The 18,102-nt window shown below is 47.6% G+C and overlaps 1 protein-coding gene across 8 annotated transcripts in view; it reads right to left on the reverse strand.

Moving 5' to 3' along the window:
- LOC138262021 (ATP-dependent translocase ABCB1-like) overlaps positions 1 to 18,102 on the reverse strand; it is a 920,359-nt gene that overhangs the window by 792,186 nt on the left and 110,071 nt on the right. For 2 of the 8 annotated variants that reach the window (XM_069211673.1, XM_069211675.1), the window contains 3 exons: positions 3,117 to 3,207; positions 2,974 to 3,031; positions 1,758 to 1,908 (listed from right to left, as the gene is read on the reverse strand). In XM_069211673.1, coding sequence (XP_069067774.1) covers positions 1,758 to 1,908; positions 2,974 to 3,031; positions 3,117 to 3,207 — 300 coding nt within the window. Of the gene's footprint in view, positions 1 to 1,757; positions 1,909 to 2,973; positions 3,032 to 3,116; positions 3,208 to 18,102 lie in introns of those variants that run through there. The other 6 variants (XM_069211677.1, XM_069211678.1, XM_069211676.1 and 3 more) reach the window with 5 other exon arrangements.

Raw genomic sequence — 18,102 nt, forward strand, 5'->3', positions numbered from 1 at the left:
TGTCTCCTTATAGGTCTCAAACAGCAGATACAGTCCCTATTGATTTCTTCCACCTGTCCAAAGTATTCTGAAGAAGGTGTCTAGTGGTGCCACATTTATGTCTGGCCCTAGCTTGGATGTGGGTGACTCCTGGCCAGACAAATAGGATAAAAGATCCTGGGGCATCCCTCCCCATTTTTGCAGCAGTATCCCTTACTCATGAAATCCAACATAGAGAAACCCTTTTCTATGGGCTTTGTGTATACATTCACGAATGTGATCAGGGTAGTCAGCAGCCCCTCCTCTGTGTTCACTCCAAACAAGTTCTGGGGGCAACTTCCCCTCTCCACCTGGTGTTGGGTCATTACGAGTGACAAGACAAAGGAGGGTTTTTTCAGGTGTCTGATTGCAACAAAGGAGGTCACTTTGAAGTGCATTAAGTTCCTGGGCACAGCCCAACTGTTCGTCCCGCCCGGGGAACAAAAACGCTTCATCAGGGCTATCCATCAGCTGGATGACAGTTGAGGGCTTTTGCAAAATAGCCTCCGCGAGCTTCAGGCAGGGAAATTGATCAAATATTCAAATGCACTCTGAAGTCAGGATCGTGATAAATATCGAAAATAGTTATTTAGTCATTTTTCTAACTGGTCCCTGAAATGAGATAGCAGACTTAGGGGGTCATTCTGACCCCGGCGGTCTAAGACCGCCGGGGCCAGGGTCGGCGGGAGCACCCCCGACAGGCCGGCGGTGCCCCGCAGGGCATTCTGACCGCGGCGGTTCGGCCCCGGTCAGAAGAGGCAAACCGGCGGTCTCCCGCCGGTTTACCGCTGCCCTTAGAATCCCCCATGGCGGCGCAGCTTGCTGCGCCGCCATGGGGGATTCTGACACCCCCTACCGCCATCCTGTTCCTGGCGGTTCGCCCGCCAGGAACAGGATGGCGGTAGGGGGTGCCGCGGGGCCCCTGGGGGCCCCTGCCGTGCCCATGCCAATGGCATGGGCACGGCAGGGGCCCCCGTAAGAGGGCCCCGAAAAGTATTTCAGTGTCTGCTAAGCAGACACTGAAATACGCGACGGGTGCGACTGCACCCGTCGCACCCCTGCAACTACACCGGCTCAATTCTGAGCCGGCGTCCTCGTTGCAGGGGCATTTCCTCTGGGCCGGCGGGCGCTCTTTTGGAGAGCGCCCGCCGGCCCAGAGGAAATGTCTGAATGGCCGCCGCGGTCTTTTGACCGCGGTGCGGTCATTCAGCGGCGGTACCCTGGCGGACGGCCTCCGCCGTCCGCCAGGGTCAGAATGAGGCCCTTAATATTTAATATTAATATGTACTATTGTTTTAGGACACATAATACATGCACTGATGCCTGGTTAGAAGTATCCTAGTGCAGTTAAAAAGAAGGTGACAAAGCCAAAAGATGTACTTTCTCAAAAAAGGTACTTTTTTTTAGATTAATATATTAAATACTTATTTAGCTTTTTTTATTTTACCAGGAGTTCATTTTTTTACTTCACTTCATAATTTTAATAAGTGCAATGCATACATAACATTATTTCCTCTGTAGAATTTTGGATGCTTCTCAGTAACTGTATATAATAGAATTGTGTTTCTTATTTAAGTTATAAATTAAACCTAAAGTTTGAAATAATTCAAAGTACATTAAATGAATGACTAGCTACTAAATTGATGGGGTAACTTTGCCTGCTTAGATTACATTGAAATTACTTCATTGGCAGTAAATATGTGTACTGAATGGTTCATTGCCCTTACGTATAAATTTACCTTCAGACGAATTTGTAATACTGTTCTTGATAAAAATGTCCATCATCTGGCCAAAGATGATAAATCTAAGGGCCAAGCCAAGGCCATTGATGAGTGCACAAATTAAGCCCACAATCATCAAGACAATGTCAAAGGCATCGGCAAACCTAAACTGAAAAATAGATACAAATTAAGCAGTTACAGAAATCCTTTTCATGCTAATAAATGATGCAATATCACATATGCATTGGAGAATAATGTTCTATTGTAATATTGAAGTTTTTCACAGACACTTCTTCAATCTTAAGGATTGATTCTGGAATAGGCAGTATTGGACTGAACTAAACAACACACATTCCACAAACTCTGAATTCCCCTGTCCAATATAGAGTGTGGGCAAAGGCTACCTTCACTGAGTTAGAGTTGCCCCAGCCTTCTCTTTTAAATCAACAATGAAGGGACCTCTGAATTTGGTGTTGAACCAGCATCGTATTTAGGGCTGGTGGATTGCCACTCCTTTTGGCAGCTCATATTTGTTTAAAGCTTACAAGTAAGTAATAATAGTCTTTTACTTCTTTCTGTGAATAAACTCCCATCATGTCAAGGCCACATCATGCAGGTAGTGTAAATAGAAATCCATGTGAAGAGCATTTTTAGTCACCACAGTGGTGATGAAAATTACACCCTGCAAGACAAGAAAGGTAGAATAGCAATGATGGAAATGTATTTTCACAGAAAGTGCCCGTCATGAAAGTGACAACAACCTCAGAGGATAAAGCAATGGCAGGAAAGTTTAAATGAGGCTGGACCACTCTCTATTATTGTGCTAGAGGTGTTTGTTATGCCACAGTGGGATCTGCTGCCTCTGGGTCCCATCTTTAAAAGAATCATAAACATACATTTAGATAATAGATATAGGAAAACCTCTTTTTCTTTTTTTCTCTCTCTTTGTAATATGCACTTTTGAGTTGTTCTGTGTTGTAGTGCTATGTGGAGTACACTATATATATTCTTTGATGTGTTGTTGTTGACTTAGATGGAGAGTAATTAATTCAGAAGGTTATACTTTAAGGTTCCGTGAAATATAGGGTTTGCCATTCTTACATGTATTGAGAATATCTTAATGTGATTAGTCCAAACATCTTCCTAAATGTAGCAATACTTAAATAGATGTATTTAATTAATCACCTTACATTAGTAAATTGTTAATTAAAAACTCCATAAGGAATGAACTAACCAGCTCCAGAAATCCAACCATGATTTTCGTTGACTCTGTGGTATTGCCATTTTCATCTCTATGGTAAAAAATAAATGAAAAAGTGAAACTCTTTATTTGTGATTCCAAATTCTGATCTGCATACACAAATACAATACTTAAACCTGTTTTTGCTTCTCTCCCATTTCCCATTGACTGTACCATTTTCATCATTGTGGAAACTTGGGTTATCATGACCTTTTCTTGGAATGCTGTCTGTGGAAACAAAGTTCTCAAAGTCATGTTGGTTTGGGAAAATTCATGATTCTGTATTTGAAATAAGCACTTTCAATCATGTAAGTCTAACCAAAGTTTGTAATTTATTCTGAGATTCAAATAATGGAAATTATGCTTTGAACAGTTTGCTACTATTTTCTTTTTTGAACAATGTATATTACTATCCATATAGCAGCCTGAAGATGTTAACATATGTTTTTTATCAATCCACTCAGAACAATGTTTGCTTTCGGTTCAGACCTGCTTTTATAAGTCATAGTTTATTGACTTTGATCACTTAACAATTTGTCTTATCTGTGGCACAACTGTTTATTGTATAGGGTTTTATTTTAGCATGGATGCAAATATAGATTTAGTTATGATTTTAATTCAGTTCATCATTATTGTATTGCTCTTAACAATAGCCTAAATAACCTACAAATTGCCATAGAATTTGGGGAGATTAACCTGAATCACGAAAAATGGTTTACTGAGGACATGTGGAATGGATGCCAGTCAATTGACAAAGGATATTTTCCATGAACTTCAAACCTCCACTTAAGCGAAAAAACATTTATGGTATATTTGGCATAATGGTCAGTCTTACAAATAACCCTATCACCATAAAATGGGTTTCCAGTGCCACATAAAACCTGCACACTTTCAGAAGACTTCCAACATTTCAGTGAAAGCACAATACAAGAAAAATCACACCCCAATTTAGGAAAATAGAGTAAATCATAACACATTATTTGACTCCAGATTGACAAAAATTGAATCAGTAGAAATGGATTTATGAATTTTTAAAGTCTGAGAGAAAAACTATCACCTAAAAGATCAAAGTGGCATGACTGTGATGGAGCGTGGGTCTGATTCAAAAAGTGGATTGGGCCCGGTCATCATTTACTTTCGAACTTAAAAGAAAATTTGAGAATAACTGTTCTGAGAAGGTAAAGTTCAGAGAGGCAAGGCTGCAGACGATGTCAGAGGAGGAGGCTCTATTGTCAGGGAGCAGCTGGTCCGATCGTTTGGGCTTAGCCTCTTTATTTGTAGTCCAAAATATCTAACTGGACAAAGCTGGAGGTTGTATCCAACAAGAGTTCCATCATGCACCATAGCCCTTTGGCAAAGGAGTGCTAAACAGGATTTGCTGCTGCAGAAAAGAACATCGGGGTCTCCTCCCAGTTCACCCAGTTCACCTCCATCAAGGGTCTAGGACTGGAGGCGGCCACTTGGAGGTTTGGACTCACTAAGACTGGGTCCAGATGTGGGTTCAAGATGGTTTGGGTCTATTCTGTCTCAGAGACTCTACTTAGGAGGCCAGCTAACTAGCCCTTGAGTTCACTCTGGTAGTCCTGGGTTCAGCAGTAGGACTGGGCTCACACAGCAGGGCGGGCATCTGAGGGTTCAAGGCATTCTTCAGGCAGCAAAGCAGTCCTTCCTGGTGCAGTATAGCAAAGCAGTCTTTTGAAGTACACAGCAGGCCACAGTAGCAGGCAATCCTCTGAGAGTCCTTTCACAGGTCCAGAAAGTAAACAGAAGGGTAGGTCAGAGGGTCCTATATTTACACCCAGTGCCTTCTGTGAAGTAGGAGAAGGTTCTAGAGAATTTATTTTGAGGTTCTTGAAGTTTCCTGCCACCCTTGCCCTCGCTTTTTACATGAACAATGCAGTGGTGAGAAGTCCTTTGTGTGAAGGCAGGATATAACCTTGTCAATTATAATTGGAGCTGTGCCCAGTTCCCACTCCCCTACTGCAGGTTGATGTCCCACTGAGACACACCTACTACCCCAATTATGTGGCTGTCTGGAAGAAATAAACAAAGTCCAACTGCCAACTACACCCAGTCATGTGACCCAGGAACAGGGTGTGGGCAATAAATAGTACAGGAAAATGGCAGCTTCCTAAAAGTGGAATTTTCAATATTGTATCTTAAAATCTGACTTTATCATTAAAGAGGTTTTAGCTCTAGTCCAAGTAAAGATGAAGGAAGTGCTTGCTTGTCTACAGCTAGCAGAAATAGCTTATCCACAGCACCAGGGGCCACTATGAAGCAGTGTAAGAAGTGAAGGAGGTTGAAAGTGAGACCCGTAGTTGCAACAACAAAGGACCAAGAATTATAGGAAGCAGAAGCTTTGAAGTGGGATTATACCGATATATCAAGAGGTTGGGCAGGAAAAGTAACTTGTGTCCAAAGCGGAAAGCCACAATGATTTCACTCCCGACACTGGGGGCTCAATGCTTCAGCTCATATATGGCACAATAAAAGAGCTTCAGACAGAAACCCAGGAGAGAAGCTTGATACAATTGTGGAGCGATCAACCCTGGTGGAAGCAGACATGGGGGCAGGTTGAATCCCAGGGTGGACAACTTTCTGACATTATGTGGAAACTGGAGGACTTTGAAGATCACGAATGGTGCCAAAGGCAGTGACATACGAGCATTTATGATTGACCATCTTAAAAACACTTTACCCAAACTCACTTCCAGGAATTGTGAGGAAGAAATACAAAGAGAATATAGATTCCTGCTGATGTAAAAAAAAAAAACAGGGGGAGCTTCTTGCTAATGCAGTCTAGCTTTGAGAAAGCCCACCCGGATGCCCAAAGGTGTTTCAATGGACACTAAGGCCCTCATTACAACATTGGCGGTAGTGCAGAAGAATGCCAACACATAGCTGTGGAATTCCGCCACAGCTATTACTACCCACAGCTCAGAATCTGTCAAAATCTAGACACCCACACAAGTCCGCCACACCAAATGTCAGTGATCAACTGGTGATAACAAATCCTCCACCGTCACACCAACAGGAATAAGCCCACACTATCACGATCCACGAGGCGGTCTTTCACCCGCGGTATTCCATTGGTGGTTCACACAGCCGCGGTCAAAATACACACACATATACAAAACACAACCACATTGGACATTTTGAAATACACACACCTGATACACATACACACACCACTTCCACACACCCAATACAATATAAAACACACACCCACATTACCAACAAACTCTTACAACCAAACTGTTTTGAGAAGCAGAGAGACAGCAAAGCAAAGACCACACCAGCATACAGAGGCACACAACACCATCACTCATACACCTTCCACGCACAAAACACCACACACCCCTAAACATCTCCCCACACAGCATAACACAACCACCTCACACATCACCCACACCATCCCATGGCACCGCAAAGACATCCCAGGTTTTCTGAGGAGGAGCTCAGGGTCATGGTGGAGGAAATGATCCAGGTAGAGCCACAGCTATTCGGATCACTGGTGCAGCACACCCCAATAGCTAGGAAGATGGAGTTATGGCGCAGAATCATGCACAGGGTCAATGCAGTGGGACAGCACCCAAGAACATGGGATGACATCAGGAAGAGTAGGAACGACCTACGGGGGAAGGTGTGTTCTGTGGTCTCAAGACACCACATTGTGGACCCCCACCTCCTCCCCCACAACTAACAACATGGGAGGAGCAGGTCTTGGCTAAAGTGCATCCTGAGAGCCTTGCAGGAGTAGCTGGAGCAATGGACTCTGGTAAGTCAAAGTTTTAACTACTTCATCCCCCACCCTACCTGTATGCTATCACATACCCCCACCCTCGCCCTCACCCTCATCTCTCCAACTCCTGACATATGTCCCACTATCACAAACCACACATCCCAACACCAAGCCCTGCATGCAACAACAAAGCATGGACACCCATCACCAATGCATGTCCACTACAGATACCCACACAGACCCCTAAACAATTACCACACAAGGTCCTACACAAGAATGTAAGCACTGGGGTACAGGGTCACCCACCCATTGCACACCATGGCACACACAAATGCAATAATCATGCCTTTACACCCCTGCAGGACCCCTACCCAACGTCACCGGACAGGAGGTTCCAGACATGTCCACTCCCCCCACAGAAGAGGCCCACAGTGATGACAGCAGCTCTGTCCAACTGGATCTAGATGACCAGCCCGGCTCATCTGGGACCTCAGGACAGTCGGTTCCCCTCACACAGTCACAGACCACCACAGAGCCTCCCCCTCAGGAAACACCAGCGCAGCGCCCACCCAGCGGGCCCATACCTGTGTCCCCAGGACACGTTAAGCAGCAGTGTGTCCACCACTACAGTGAACCCAGGCTAACCCACCACCCCAAGAACAGCAGGGACCTGGGGGCAGTGGCAGTGGGCACATTGTTCAGGGGACAGAGGCCCACTCTCCACGAGGCCCTCTCCAACATCATGGGAGCGTAGCATCATTCCCAGGAGACGATGGCAACGGTACTGGCCAAGTTTCAGGAGACCCAGCGGCTGCAGGAGGAACAGTATTTGGGGTTCAAGGAGGAACTCAAATCCATCAACACCACCCTTAGCACCATTGTAGGGGTGCTGAAGGACCTCGTGAACACCAGGAGGAACACTGTGGCACAACAAGGGGCCCCTGACACTAGCCTCGATGATGATCTGCCCACCACCTCCGCCGGCGCTAGTGGACAGGAGGCCCCGCCACAGGAAAACAACACCAGCACCCCACACCCTGCAGATGGAGAACCACCCTGCAAGCAGTCCCTGAGATCCAGGACAAAGACAGAGAACAATGCCAAGACCCCCGCCAAGAAATTAGACCACCCTGAATGTCATCCTTCTGTCCTACTTTGTCACCCTGTCCATCCTTAAACTGCCATTGCTCCACTTCCTATGCCCCTTTGGACAATGCACCTGTGAGACAAATAGACTGGACTCTGCTATGGACATTCCTCCACAATCACCCCTGACCATTTTACAACCCCCTCCAATATTTTGCACTTAAATAAACATCCTTTAATCACAAAACAATCTGGAGTCAGTCTGTGCTTTTACTAATGTGTATTTGCAATAACTGAAGAAAATAGCAATGTCCATTCTATTGTCAACATACCTATGTCACACAGCTCTAGTCCATGAGGTAACATAGCAGAGTTCACACAGTGGGACCCACATCTGTGAAATCGAAAAGGAAAGTGACAAATCAGGGTCCAAACACTGGTTGAAAGTCACAGACAGATGAGAGGTAGAACAATTTTATCAGAGGTAGGAGGCAGTGATGTCTTCTTACCTGTGTCTCACTGGAGGTATTGCTGGATCACGGTGTTTCTGTTGTCTATGTTCTCTTCTTCTGCCTCCTCTTCTTCACTGTCCACAGGCTCCACAGCTGCCACAAGACCTCCTTCTGGACCATCCTCCTGCAGAAAAGGCACCTGTTGTCCAAAGCCAAGTTGTGCAGCATACAGCAGGCCACAATGATCTGGCACACCTTCCTTGGTGAGTAGTATAGGGAACCACGTGTCATAAGGAGGCACCGGAACCTGGCCTTCAGGAGGCTGAGGGTCTGCTCTATAACCCTCCTAGTTCGCCCAGGTGCCTCATTGTAGCGTCCCTCTGGGTTCAGTAGCCATGACAGGTTGGGGTACCCAGAGTCACCTGCAAATGTCGAGGGACAACTGTTAGACACACACTAACCCTTAGGGAGAACCCCAGACAACTAATCACAGGGTATAGGGTCCTTGTCCTCACCTATTAGCCACACATGGTGCCTCTGGAGTTGCCCCATCACATAAGGGATGCTGCTATTCCTCAGAATGTAAGCGTCATGCAGTGAGCCAGGAAACTTGGCATTCACATGGGAGATGTACTGGGCGGCCAAACACACCATCTGCACATTCATAGAATGGTAACTCTTCCGGTTTCTGTACACCTGTTCACTCCTGCGGGGGGGTACCAAGGCCACATGTGTCCCATCAATGGCACCAATGATGTTGGGGATATGTCCCAGGGCATAGAAGTCACCTTTCACCGTTGGCAAGTCCTCCACCTGAGGGAAAACGATGTAGCTGTGCATGTGTTTCAGCAGGGCAGACAACACTCTGGACAACACTTTGGAGAACATAGGCTGGGACATCCCTGATGCTATGGCCACTGTAGTTTGAAAAGACCCACTTGCCAGGAAATGGAGTACTGACAGGACCTGCACTAGAGGGGGGATTCCTGTGGGATGGCGGATTGCTGACATCAGGTCTGGCTCCAACTGAGCACACAGTTCCTGGATTGTGGCACGATCAAGTCTGTAGGTGACTATTACATGTCGCTCTTCCATTGTCGATAGTTCCACCAGTGGTTTGTACACCGGAGGATGCCGCCATCTCCTCACCGGCCCCAGCAGACGTGCTCTATGGATGAAAACAGTGATCAGAGGGTCAACCAACACTGAGGTACTAAAAATAACATCTTTATTGCACACATTTGTCAATCCGCTATGTGCCTGTCTTAGTGTGTATGCAAGGCCTAGATATGTGTGACGCATTTAAAATTAATGCCATGTGGCCCCCTGCAATGGCGGCTGCCTGACCTGTAATGTGGGACAAGGGGATATGAGGTAACTGCGCTGGCGTTCTACACCTTCGCTGTAGCGGTCGAAGATCGCGGCGCAATCCTGCATTGGTTAACATTGGACCCTATGGGTCCCAGGAGCCAATGACAATGTACGCCGGCGGTGACAGTACACACCACCATGGACGTGACCACGATTTTCTCTCTGTTCACTCACTTGATACCTGATCTTCGACAGGAGAGGACCTACACTGCAAGTGCTGCAGTGACCTGTGTCTGAAGGCGACGACGGCTCATGTGTCTGGGGAAAGGGCCCCTGCCTTCACTTCGGAGGAGTTGGAGAAACTAGTGGATGGGGTCCTCCCCAGTACACGCTACTCTACGGTCCTCCAGACAAACAGGTGAGTACGCTGTGAGCATGCTGTATGGGCAATGCCTGTTTGGAGTGGTGTGGATGTGAGATGGGGGGGTGAGGCCTGCATGATCTGACGGTGAGTGTATGTGCATCGGGGCAAGGGTGAGAACGTGGGCCAATGAGTTTGACATCCAGACGGTTAAAGTTTTTCCTTTTCCCCTGTACTATTCCTCCAGGTCAGCGCCCACCAGAAGAAGGATATTTGGCGTGTCACCGCCAAGGACGTCCGGGCCCTGGGGGTCCACCACAGATGGAGCACCCACTGCCGTAAAAGATGGGAGGACATTCACCGCTGGAGCAAGAAGACGGCGGAGGACCAGCTGAGGATGGCCTCCCAAAGTGGGAGGGGTGCCCGTCACACCATTGCACCCTTATGTTCCGGATCCTGGCGGTGGCGTATCCAGAGTTAGATGGGTGCTTGAGGGCATCACAGCAGCCACAAGGGGGTGAGTAAAGCCACATCCATCTGACTCTGCGCGAATTGGAGGTGTTTGGGTGGGGGAGGTGGGCTGTGGGTTCCCCTAGGCTAGGGCTAGCCTTGTAGGCAACGACCCTTTGTGAGGCAGGCTAAGTGGCACCCTAACCCCACCAGTAGTAAGAGCCATATACACCTAGTCAGGCTCCTGTGACTTCCATGTGTGCAACAATCAGGCATAGGCCATGTACCCCATGTCCCTGTGATGAATTAGGGAACTCTAAGTGCATGGTGTAGTGCAGAGGGCTGCTGTGTCTGTAGTGTCTGCCAACGGTAGCGGTATTGCATGTATTGAACATGTCTTCCTACTTTCTTCCCCCCCTTTTTGTGGTCTCCCTGTTCTTGTATGCATTAGCATCATCAGGCGGAGGAGCTGTGCCAATGGAGCAGGAGGGAGCTGCATCTCACATGGCCCTGGAGGGCGACACTATGGAGTCAGAATTCACCATTGGGACGGAGGGCGAGGGTAGCTCCACGGTGGGGACTGGAGCAGAGACCAGCGACACCGACTCCTCTTCTGATGGGAGCTCCCTTGCAGTGGTGGGCCCCTCTGTGCCCCCAGCATCTACAGGTACAGCCGCCACCCCCCCACTAGCACCGCCCTCCCAGCAGCCCCTCAGCATGTGACCAGTGGCTGCTTACCCAGGAGGGTGGGCATCTCCTTTGCCCCAGGCACCTCAGGCCCTGCCCCAGTCAGCCCTGCTGCCCGCAGTGAGGAGGCCATTGACCTCCTGAGATCACTCACTGTTGGGCAGTCTACCATTCTGAATGCCATCCATGGTGCAGAGCGGCAGTTGCAACAGACAAATGCATACCTGGAGGGCATTCATTCTGGCCAGGCAGCGCAACAGAGAGCATTTCAGACTCTGGCCTCAGCACTGATGGCAGCCATTGTCCCTGTGTCCAACCTCCCCCCTCCAACTCCCTCCACCCAGACCCAATCCCCAGTACCTCAGTCTATCCCAAGCACACCATCAGACCAGCATGCAGACACCTCAACACACAAGGGTAGCTCTGGCAAACATAAGCACCACACATCCCACAGGCACTCACACAAGCATCATACCCATGCACACATACCAACATCCACTGCCTCCACTGTGTCCCCCTCCTCCACGTCTCCCTCCTCCCTCCCTGTCACGTCTCCACTCACACCTGCATGCACTACATCTTTAGCCACTACCTCCATCACCAGCACGCACATCACCACACACCGCTCATGTGCACTCACCACCTCATACCATTCACACATCCCCTGTGTCCTCTACCAGTGTGTCTGTGAGCCCTCCTCCCAAACTACACAAACGCAGTCACACACCCACCCAACAGCCATCCACCTCACGACAGCCTCCAGCCCATGCCCCTTCACCCAAAGTCAGCAAACAAACACCTCCTACAACAACTACCTCCTCCTCCACTCCCAAACCCCCTCATTTGACCTGTCCCAGTGTGTCTAAAAAACATTTCCTGTCAAAACTTGACATCTTACCTTCCCCTCCCCCACCCCTTCCATCTCCTAGGGCCCACCTTTCCAGGTCCCAACCCAGCACCTCAGCCACCACATCACCGGGCACAGTGGTGCCAGCAGTAACCGGATTCTGGAGGGTGCCAATCAGCAGGGCTGCCAGTGTCCCAAGGAGCGAGGCAAGGACATTCCCCCTCCTCCTAAACGGAAGAAGTTACCCACATCCTGGAGGAGAAGGCCAAAACACCTGCCACCAAGGGCTCAGCCAGGACAACAGTTGGGAGTGGCAAGACAGCTGCGCCACCATCCAAGGTGGGGAAGGGCCTGAAAAAGAAAGGCAAGTCAACGTCGCCACCAACCTGCATGGCGGACAAGACCACCACCGGCACCGCTGCTCAGGACACCGCCGCCAGCAGCAAGCTCAGTGAGCTCCCCACCAGCACCGCCGCTCAGGACACTGCCGCCAGCAGCAAGCTCAGTAAGCCCCCCACCAGCACCGCTTCCCAATGAGCGCCGCAAGCATCGCCGCTACTGAGCCTGCCACCAGCACCGCCAGCGGCCACGCCACATCCTGAGCCAGTTACACCACCGCAGACATGGCTGCCATCCCCAGTGGTCATTCGTACGAGGCTGGTGGTCAGTTCCAGGGGCCTGGTCAGCTTGCCTATAGCACCACCGTCAGTGGAGTGTCACATCCACTACCTCAGTCCTTGGCAGGATGAAGTACTCTGGGCACAAAGCCCCCTCCAGAACCAGTGGAGTATCACATCCACTACCTCTGTCCTTGGCAGGATGAAGCACTCTGGGCACAAAGCCCCCTACAGAACCAGTGGAGAAAGATATCCACTTGAGAGACTGTGGCATTGCACTATCCAGGATAAAGCAGTGGGCAAACCACCCACTGGAAAGACTTGAGAGACTGTGGCTTTGAACTCCCCAGGATGCAGCAGTGGGAAAACCACCCACCGGAAAGACTTGAGAGACTGTGGCTTTGCACTCCCCAGGATGAAGCAGTGGGCAAACCACCCACTGGAAAGACTTGAGAGACTGTGGCTTTGCACTCCCCAGGATGAAGCAGTGGGCAAACCACCCCCTCGAAAGACTTGAGAGACTGTTGCTTTGTACTCCCCAGGATAAAGCAGTGGGCAAACCACCCACTGTAAAGACTTGAGAGACTGCGGCTTTGCACTCCCCAGGATAAAACAGTGGGCAAACCACCCACTGGAAAGACTTGAGAGACTGTAGCTTTGCACTCCCCAGGATACATCAATTGGCATGGAGCTCCCTCGTAGAGCTGATGTCGTGCACTCATCCGGCTGAGGTGCCTCCCCTTCCCTTCCCCCTGAGGTGCCTTGTGTGGGTTTCGTACATGCATTTTGGGCCCAGATGTCCACGGGCTATATTGGTGCAGGACCTGGACTTTAATTCTTGGTTTACATATTTGTTCATAGTGTATATATATTTTTGACTAATGGATGTTTATTGATTACAATGGTTTCAATCTTTTCCTTTTGTCCTTGCGTTCTTCCCGGGGGGATTGGAGGGTGTAAATGAAATGTTTCAGCATGTATTGGTGTGTGTGTTGTTGTGGGTGAGGGTGGGGGTGTTGCGTGTTGCATGTGTGTGTCACTCTCTTTTCCTTCCCCTGTGTCGTAGGTGCAGTACTCACTGTGGTCTTCGCCGCCGTCAGTCATGCTCCTGGTAGAGGAGCAGGAAGAAAATCGCAGGGAGTATTTGATGTTCCGGCTCCATGGCGTCCTGGTTCCTCGTGGGTTGTGTAGAGGTGAGTGTTTCCACTTTCAAGTCCTGTTTCCGCCGTGTTTTTGTTTGTGTTGAATCTGCCCCGGAGAAGGCGGCGGATTGGCCTGTCAAAATAGTGTGGGTGGTACATTGTCTTCCGTCTGTCTGTTGGCGGTGACCGCCATGCTGTTTGTTTCTACCGCCGTGGCGGTCGGACTGTTAAAGTGCCTGTCTATGTTGGCGGTTTCCGCCACAGTCATAGTTCCATTTTTTTCACCGCCGGCCTGTTGGCGGTTTTACCGCTGCTTTAACACCGACCGCCAGGGTTGCAATGAGGTCCTAATTCTTTCTGTGCCCCTATTTTTGCCTGATTACAGTGGAACACAAATGGAGATTGAGCCAGAAGATTAAGCCATTTCAAGAGGTGGGGCAGTGTTTTTTTTACTTGCCCCTGCTTACCTGAAAAAGGTGACTAAGGCCAAACTAGAAGTTTCACATCTGAGATGCTGGCCAAGGAATATCTGAACAATCTGATAACAGTCAGGCTAATTAGTTGTTCATTATGTCTGCCAGTTGGCTACACTGTGGTATATTAGGGCTGACTGCATATGTTTATTTGTATTTATCTGTACTTGTATTGGTATATATTACAGTACATATCTTGGTGGAGCGCTTCTGAAATTAATATAGCCCAGGCATATTGTCTGGTGAAACCAGAATAAGAGTATGATTAGTGTATGACTAGTCCAATGTTCAATGAACATTAGTGAATCACTTAAATTATATGCTGGTGGACTGGGGACTCTGCATCTCTCTTCTACTCCTATGTATGAACTTTTGATGACTGGTGGCTAGATATTTTTTTTTTTATTGCAGCTGATGGGGGAGCTTGCAGTGGCATAAAGGAAACCCACTATTCAGGCCACAGGGGGCCTGATTGCTTTAGACTGTAGGGGTGTTCGATGAGATGGTAGGTGAGAGGGTGGATGAGAGTTGGGTTATGGGTGGGGGTAAGGCTGGGGCTGGCAATGGTTATGGGTTGGTTCTGGGTAGGAAAGGGAAAGACAGGGGAGGAGGGTTGTATGCGGCAGGAATAGAAGGGGGGCTCAGCTAAAAAAGATGCATGAGAAGGGGATGGAGGGAGTAGCTATAGGGATGATAGCAGGGAGTAGAAAACACTGTAATATGGAACCAGCTTGGCCACACAGAAGAAAGAAGTGGGGTCTACATGAGGAAAAGATCAATCAGCAGAGGTTAAAATGGTATGGCCAAAGCCAGGGCCGGTGCTTTCCCGGTGGGGTATTGTATCAGGATTATGGGTAAGTTGTGAATAGCATCAATAAACATTTGTGGCTTAAACAATGCCAGTAAAAGAAGAAAGGTTGGTGAGGATCTTAAGGCTATGAGAGCAGACATTTACTGTCTCAACCAGATTCACATAGGGGGTGCTAAGAGGCATTATTAGAAACTCTAGATCTGACCCTTGTGGCCAGCAGATCTCAGACCACAAGGACTAGTGGTGTTGCTATACTTGCCCGTGGCAAGCTGTGTGGTTTTATTAATTGTTCTACAGATAACCACGGGAGATAGGTTAATAATCTATGTCAGCATAATACAGGATCTTTCACCCTATGCTCACTGTAAGGCCCAATAGTGAATGAGCCAGAGGTATTAGACTTTTCATCAGTACAGCTCGCCGCTTGGCCCACCTCCTACCTCGTATGCGGTGATGTGAACTTTAATGGATTGTGCACTATCCCAAGAGAGAGAACCGGCTCCAATCTCGGCTCTGTGTAGTTTTGAGAAGTAGTAAGATCTGGTGGATGGGTAGCCTAAGCTTAAAGCACCAGACCCAGGCTTTACATACTTTTTGGCCCTGCATGGCTCTCTGTTTTGTTTAGACTATTTTTTTTATAACCCCAGAATTATTAACTGGGGCATGTATATTATTTGCATCCCCGGATTATGTCCAACTATATTCCCTTGGCAATTGAACTGTTTGCAGAAGGGCTCAAAAAGAATGGGTGGAGCTGGTCCTTTGACAGAGGCCTTTTGGTTGATCCAGCATATGTTCAACATTTGAATGTTTGGATTCCTGAATTTTTGAGATTCAAAATTGGTAGTGCCCTAATAAGAGTGGTGTGGAATACGATTAAAACAGGTGTTCAGGCGGAAACCTTGAGGTTTAGTCTGAGTCACCAGAAACTGAATTAATCTTTGTTCAGAGATTTGTACTGGAATCTTAATTGCAGAAGCTAGATTAGCTGAGGGACCTGGTCTCACCAATGTCCAGCAGAAGACCACAATCAATAAGGCTGCAATTACTGATATTATGGCTAGGAAAGCAGGGGATAAATTTATGGCATGAATGCTATGAGTGCAATGAGCATGTTGGACACCTTTTAGCAGTACGTACTCGCCAGAAAGTGGCAGCTGGCATAATAAATGAAGTAAAGGATGCACAGCAGTGGTTTGATCTTGGATCCTGGCAGTATTAGGGAAGTCTTCAGGAGCTACTATGAAAAACTGTATTGAGCTTCATCTGTAGTGGGAGAACAAAGCATGAAACTGTTTTTGAGCAGTGTTAGTATGGGTAAAATTACTCGAGTTGAGAGTGATGGCCTGGGGGGTGCAATTTACAACTGAAGAAATGCAAGCTGCTCTCCAAGAATTACTATAAGGAAAGGCCATGGGGACTGACCAAATCCCATTAGAATTTTTTTAATCCATCTCTCTGGTTTTATTTCTGATGATGCTGGAACTCTTTGTACAAGTCCAGAAGGGTCAAAAGCCCCGACACAATCTTGGTTGACTGCTAATATTGTAATATTCTCAAAGAAAGCAATGGCCTCCCATGACCCAGGGTCATAGCAGCCCATAACTTCAATAAATAGCAACATGAAGATTTATTCTAAAGTTCTGGACATGAAGTTGAGTGCTGTAATAACTAAACTACTTTCTACTAACCAACATGGCTTCATTGAGTGTGGGCAAAGGCTGCCACTGATCATATCCCAAGGGTTATAGCACTCTTTGATGCCACTGGGGTGGTGGGCAAGGCCATGGGCTTGGTTCTGTTGGATTTGGAGAAAGAATTTGACAGGGTCAACTGGAATTATCTATGGAAGGTCATGGGCTCGCTCAGATTAGGAGTGTGATTTATTAAAGCAGTGCAGTGCAGTGTAGGCCATCAATTATAAACCTGTAGTTTGCATTCAATTGATGGGAGGACAGTCCGGCCCTCTATATATTGAAAGAGGCACTAGGCAGGGGGATCCTTGTTCTCCATTACTGTTTGCACTATACATCGATCCCCTACTCTGAAAGTTAGAAGCCAGCCCAACTACACAGCCAGACAGGCAGTACGGCTGGGACACAAAAGACTTATCCTATGAAGTTGTAACTGCCAACCCAAATATTGCAGTGAGGGAAATTGAGGTGGAAGCTCATAAGTTTGGGGAGTTTTGGGGGTATTTCTTGAATGGTTGTAAAATTCAGGTGGTTGTGAATAGCTGTAACCCCTGCACAAGATGCACGGAAGGTCGGGCGTGCAGTATATTTGGGAATTTGTATTAGTGCTGAAGTGGATCAAATAGTTAAGTTAATACTGCTTCAATAATGAGTAAGGCAAAACTAGATCTAGTGAGATGGAATAATCTACACCTGTCTATAATGGACCATTGCAATATTGTAAAAATGTTACAGCTACTGAAGGTCATTTACTTGTTCTGGGCTATCCCAGTAGAATTTGAAAGATCATGGTTTACAGGCATGGAAGCCATGATCCCTAGATTTATTTGGTCATATGGGAAGATCAGGTTGGTGAACAAATTGTTGTCCTTACCCAGGGACAGGATTGGCTGGGCCCTTCCGAATCTAAGGTTATATCAGATGGCCACCGCTCTGCAATTCATAAGGTCTTTGTTCATAAGCAAAGAGGAGGTGCAAGGGCTTCAAAATCACACACCAAATATCTATGAATTGCTAATTGGGTCAGTGTCGAACAGCCGTTTGTTGTTGCTGTTAGAACCTAGCTAATATAAAAAGGTCTGATTTAAGGTGCTTGAGGCTGCCATCAGAGGCTAGGCTACTATTTGGCAGAAAAAATGGGGCTAGTTAGACTTAATTGGTATACCCCAGTTCTCAAGAACCCCTTTTTGCCAGATATATTTCAGGATGCCTCTCTGGTTAGATGGGGGCAACAGGGGCTTTGAAAAGTACCGTCAGGTTCATGATATTCTTTATAAAAAACTGTCTGTCTGATTGGGTTTTCTAAGGTCCAGCTCTTGGAGGTATTGATGGGGGCTGAGAAGTGCTCAGTTAGTTAGATGCATCCAATCCTTAACTCTGACCAAAATGACGACTAAGAAAAGCATAACAGTAAATGGCAATTAAGACCTGAAATGGACGATTTAAG

This window comes from Pleurodeles waltl, chromosome 10, assembly GCF_031143425.1.
Source record: "Pleurodeles waltl isolate 20211129_DDA chromosome 10, aPleWal1.hap1.20221129, whole genome shotgun sequence".
Taxonomy (NCBI): domain Eukaryota; kingdom Metazoa; phylum Chordata; class Amphibia; order Caudata; family Salamandridae; genus Pleurodeles; species Pleurodeles waltl.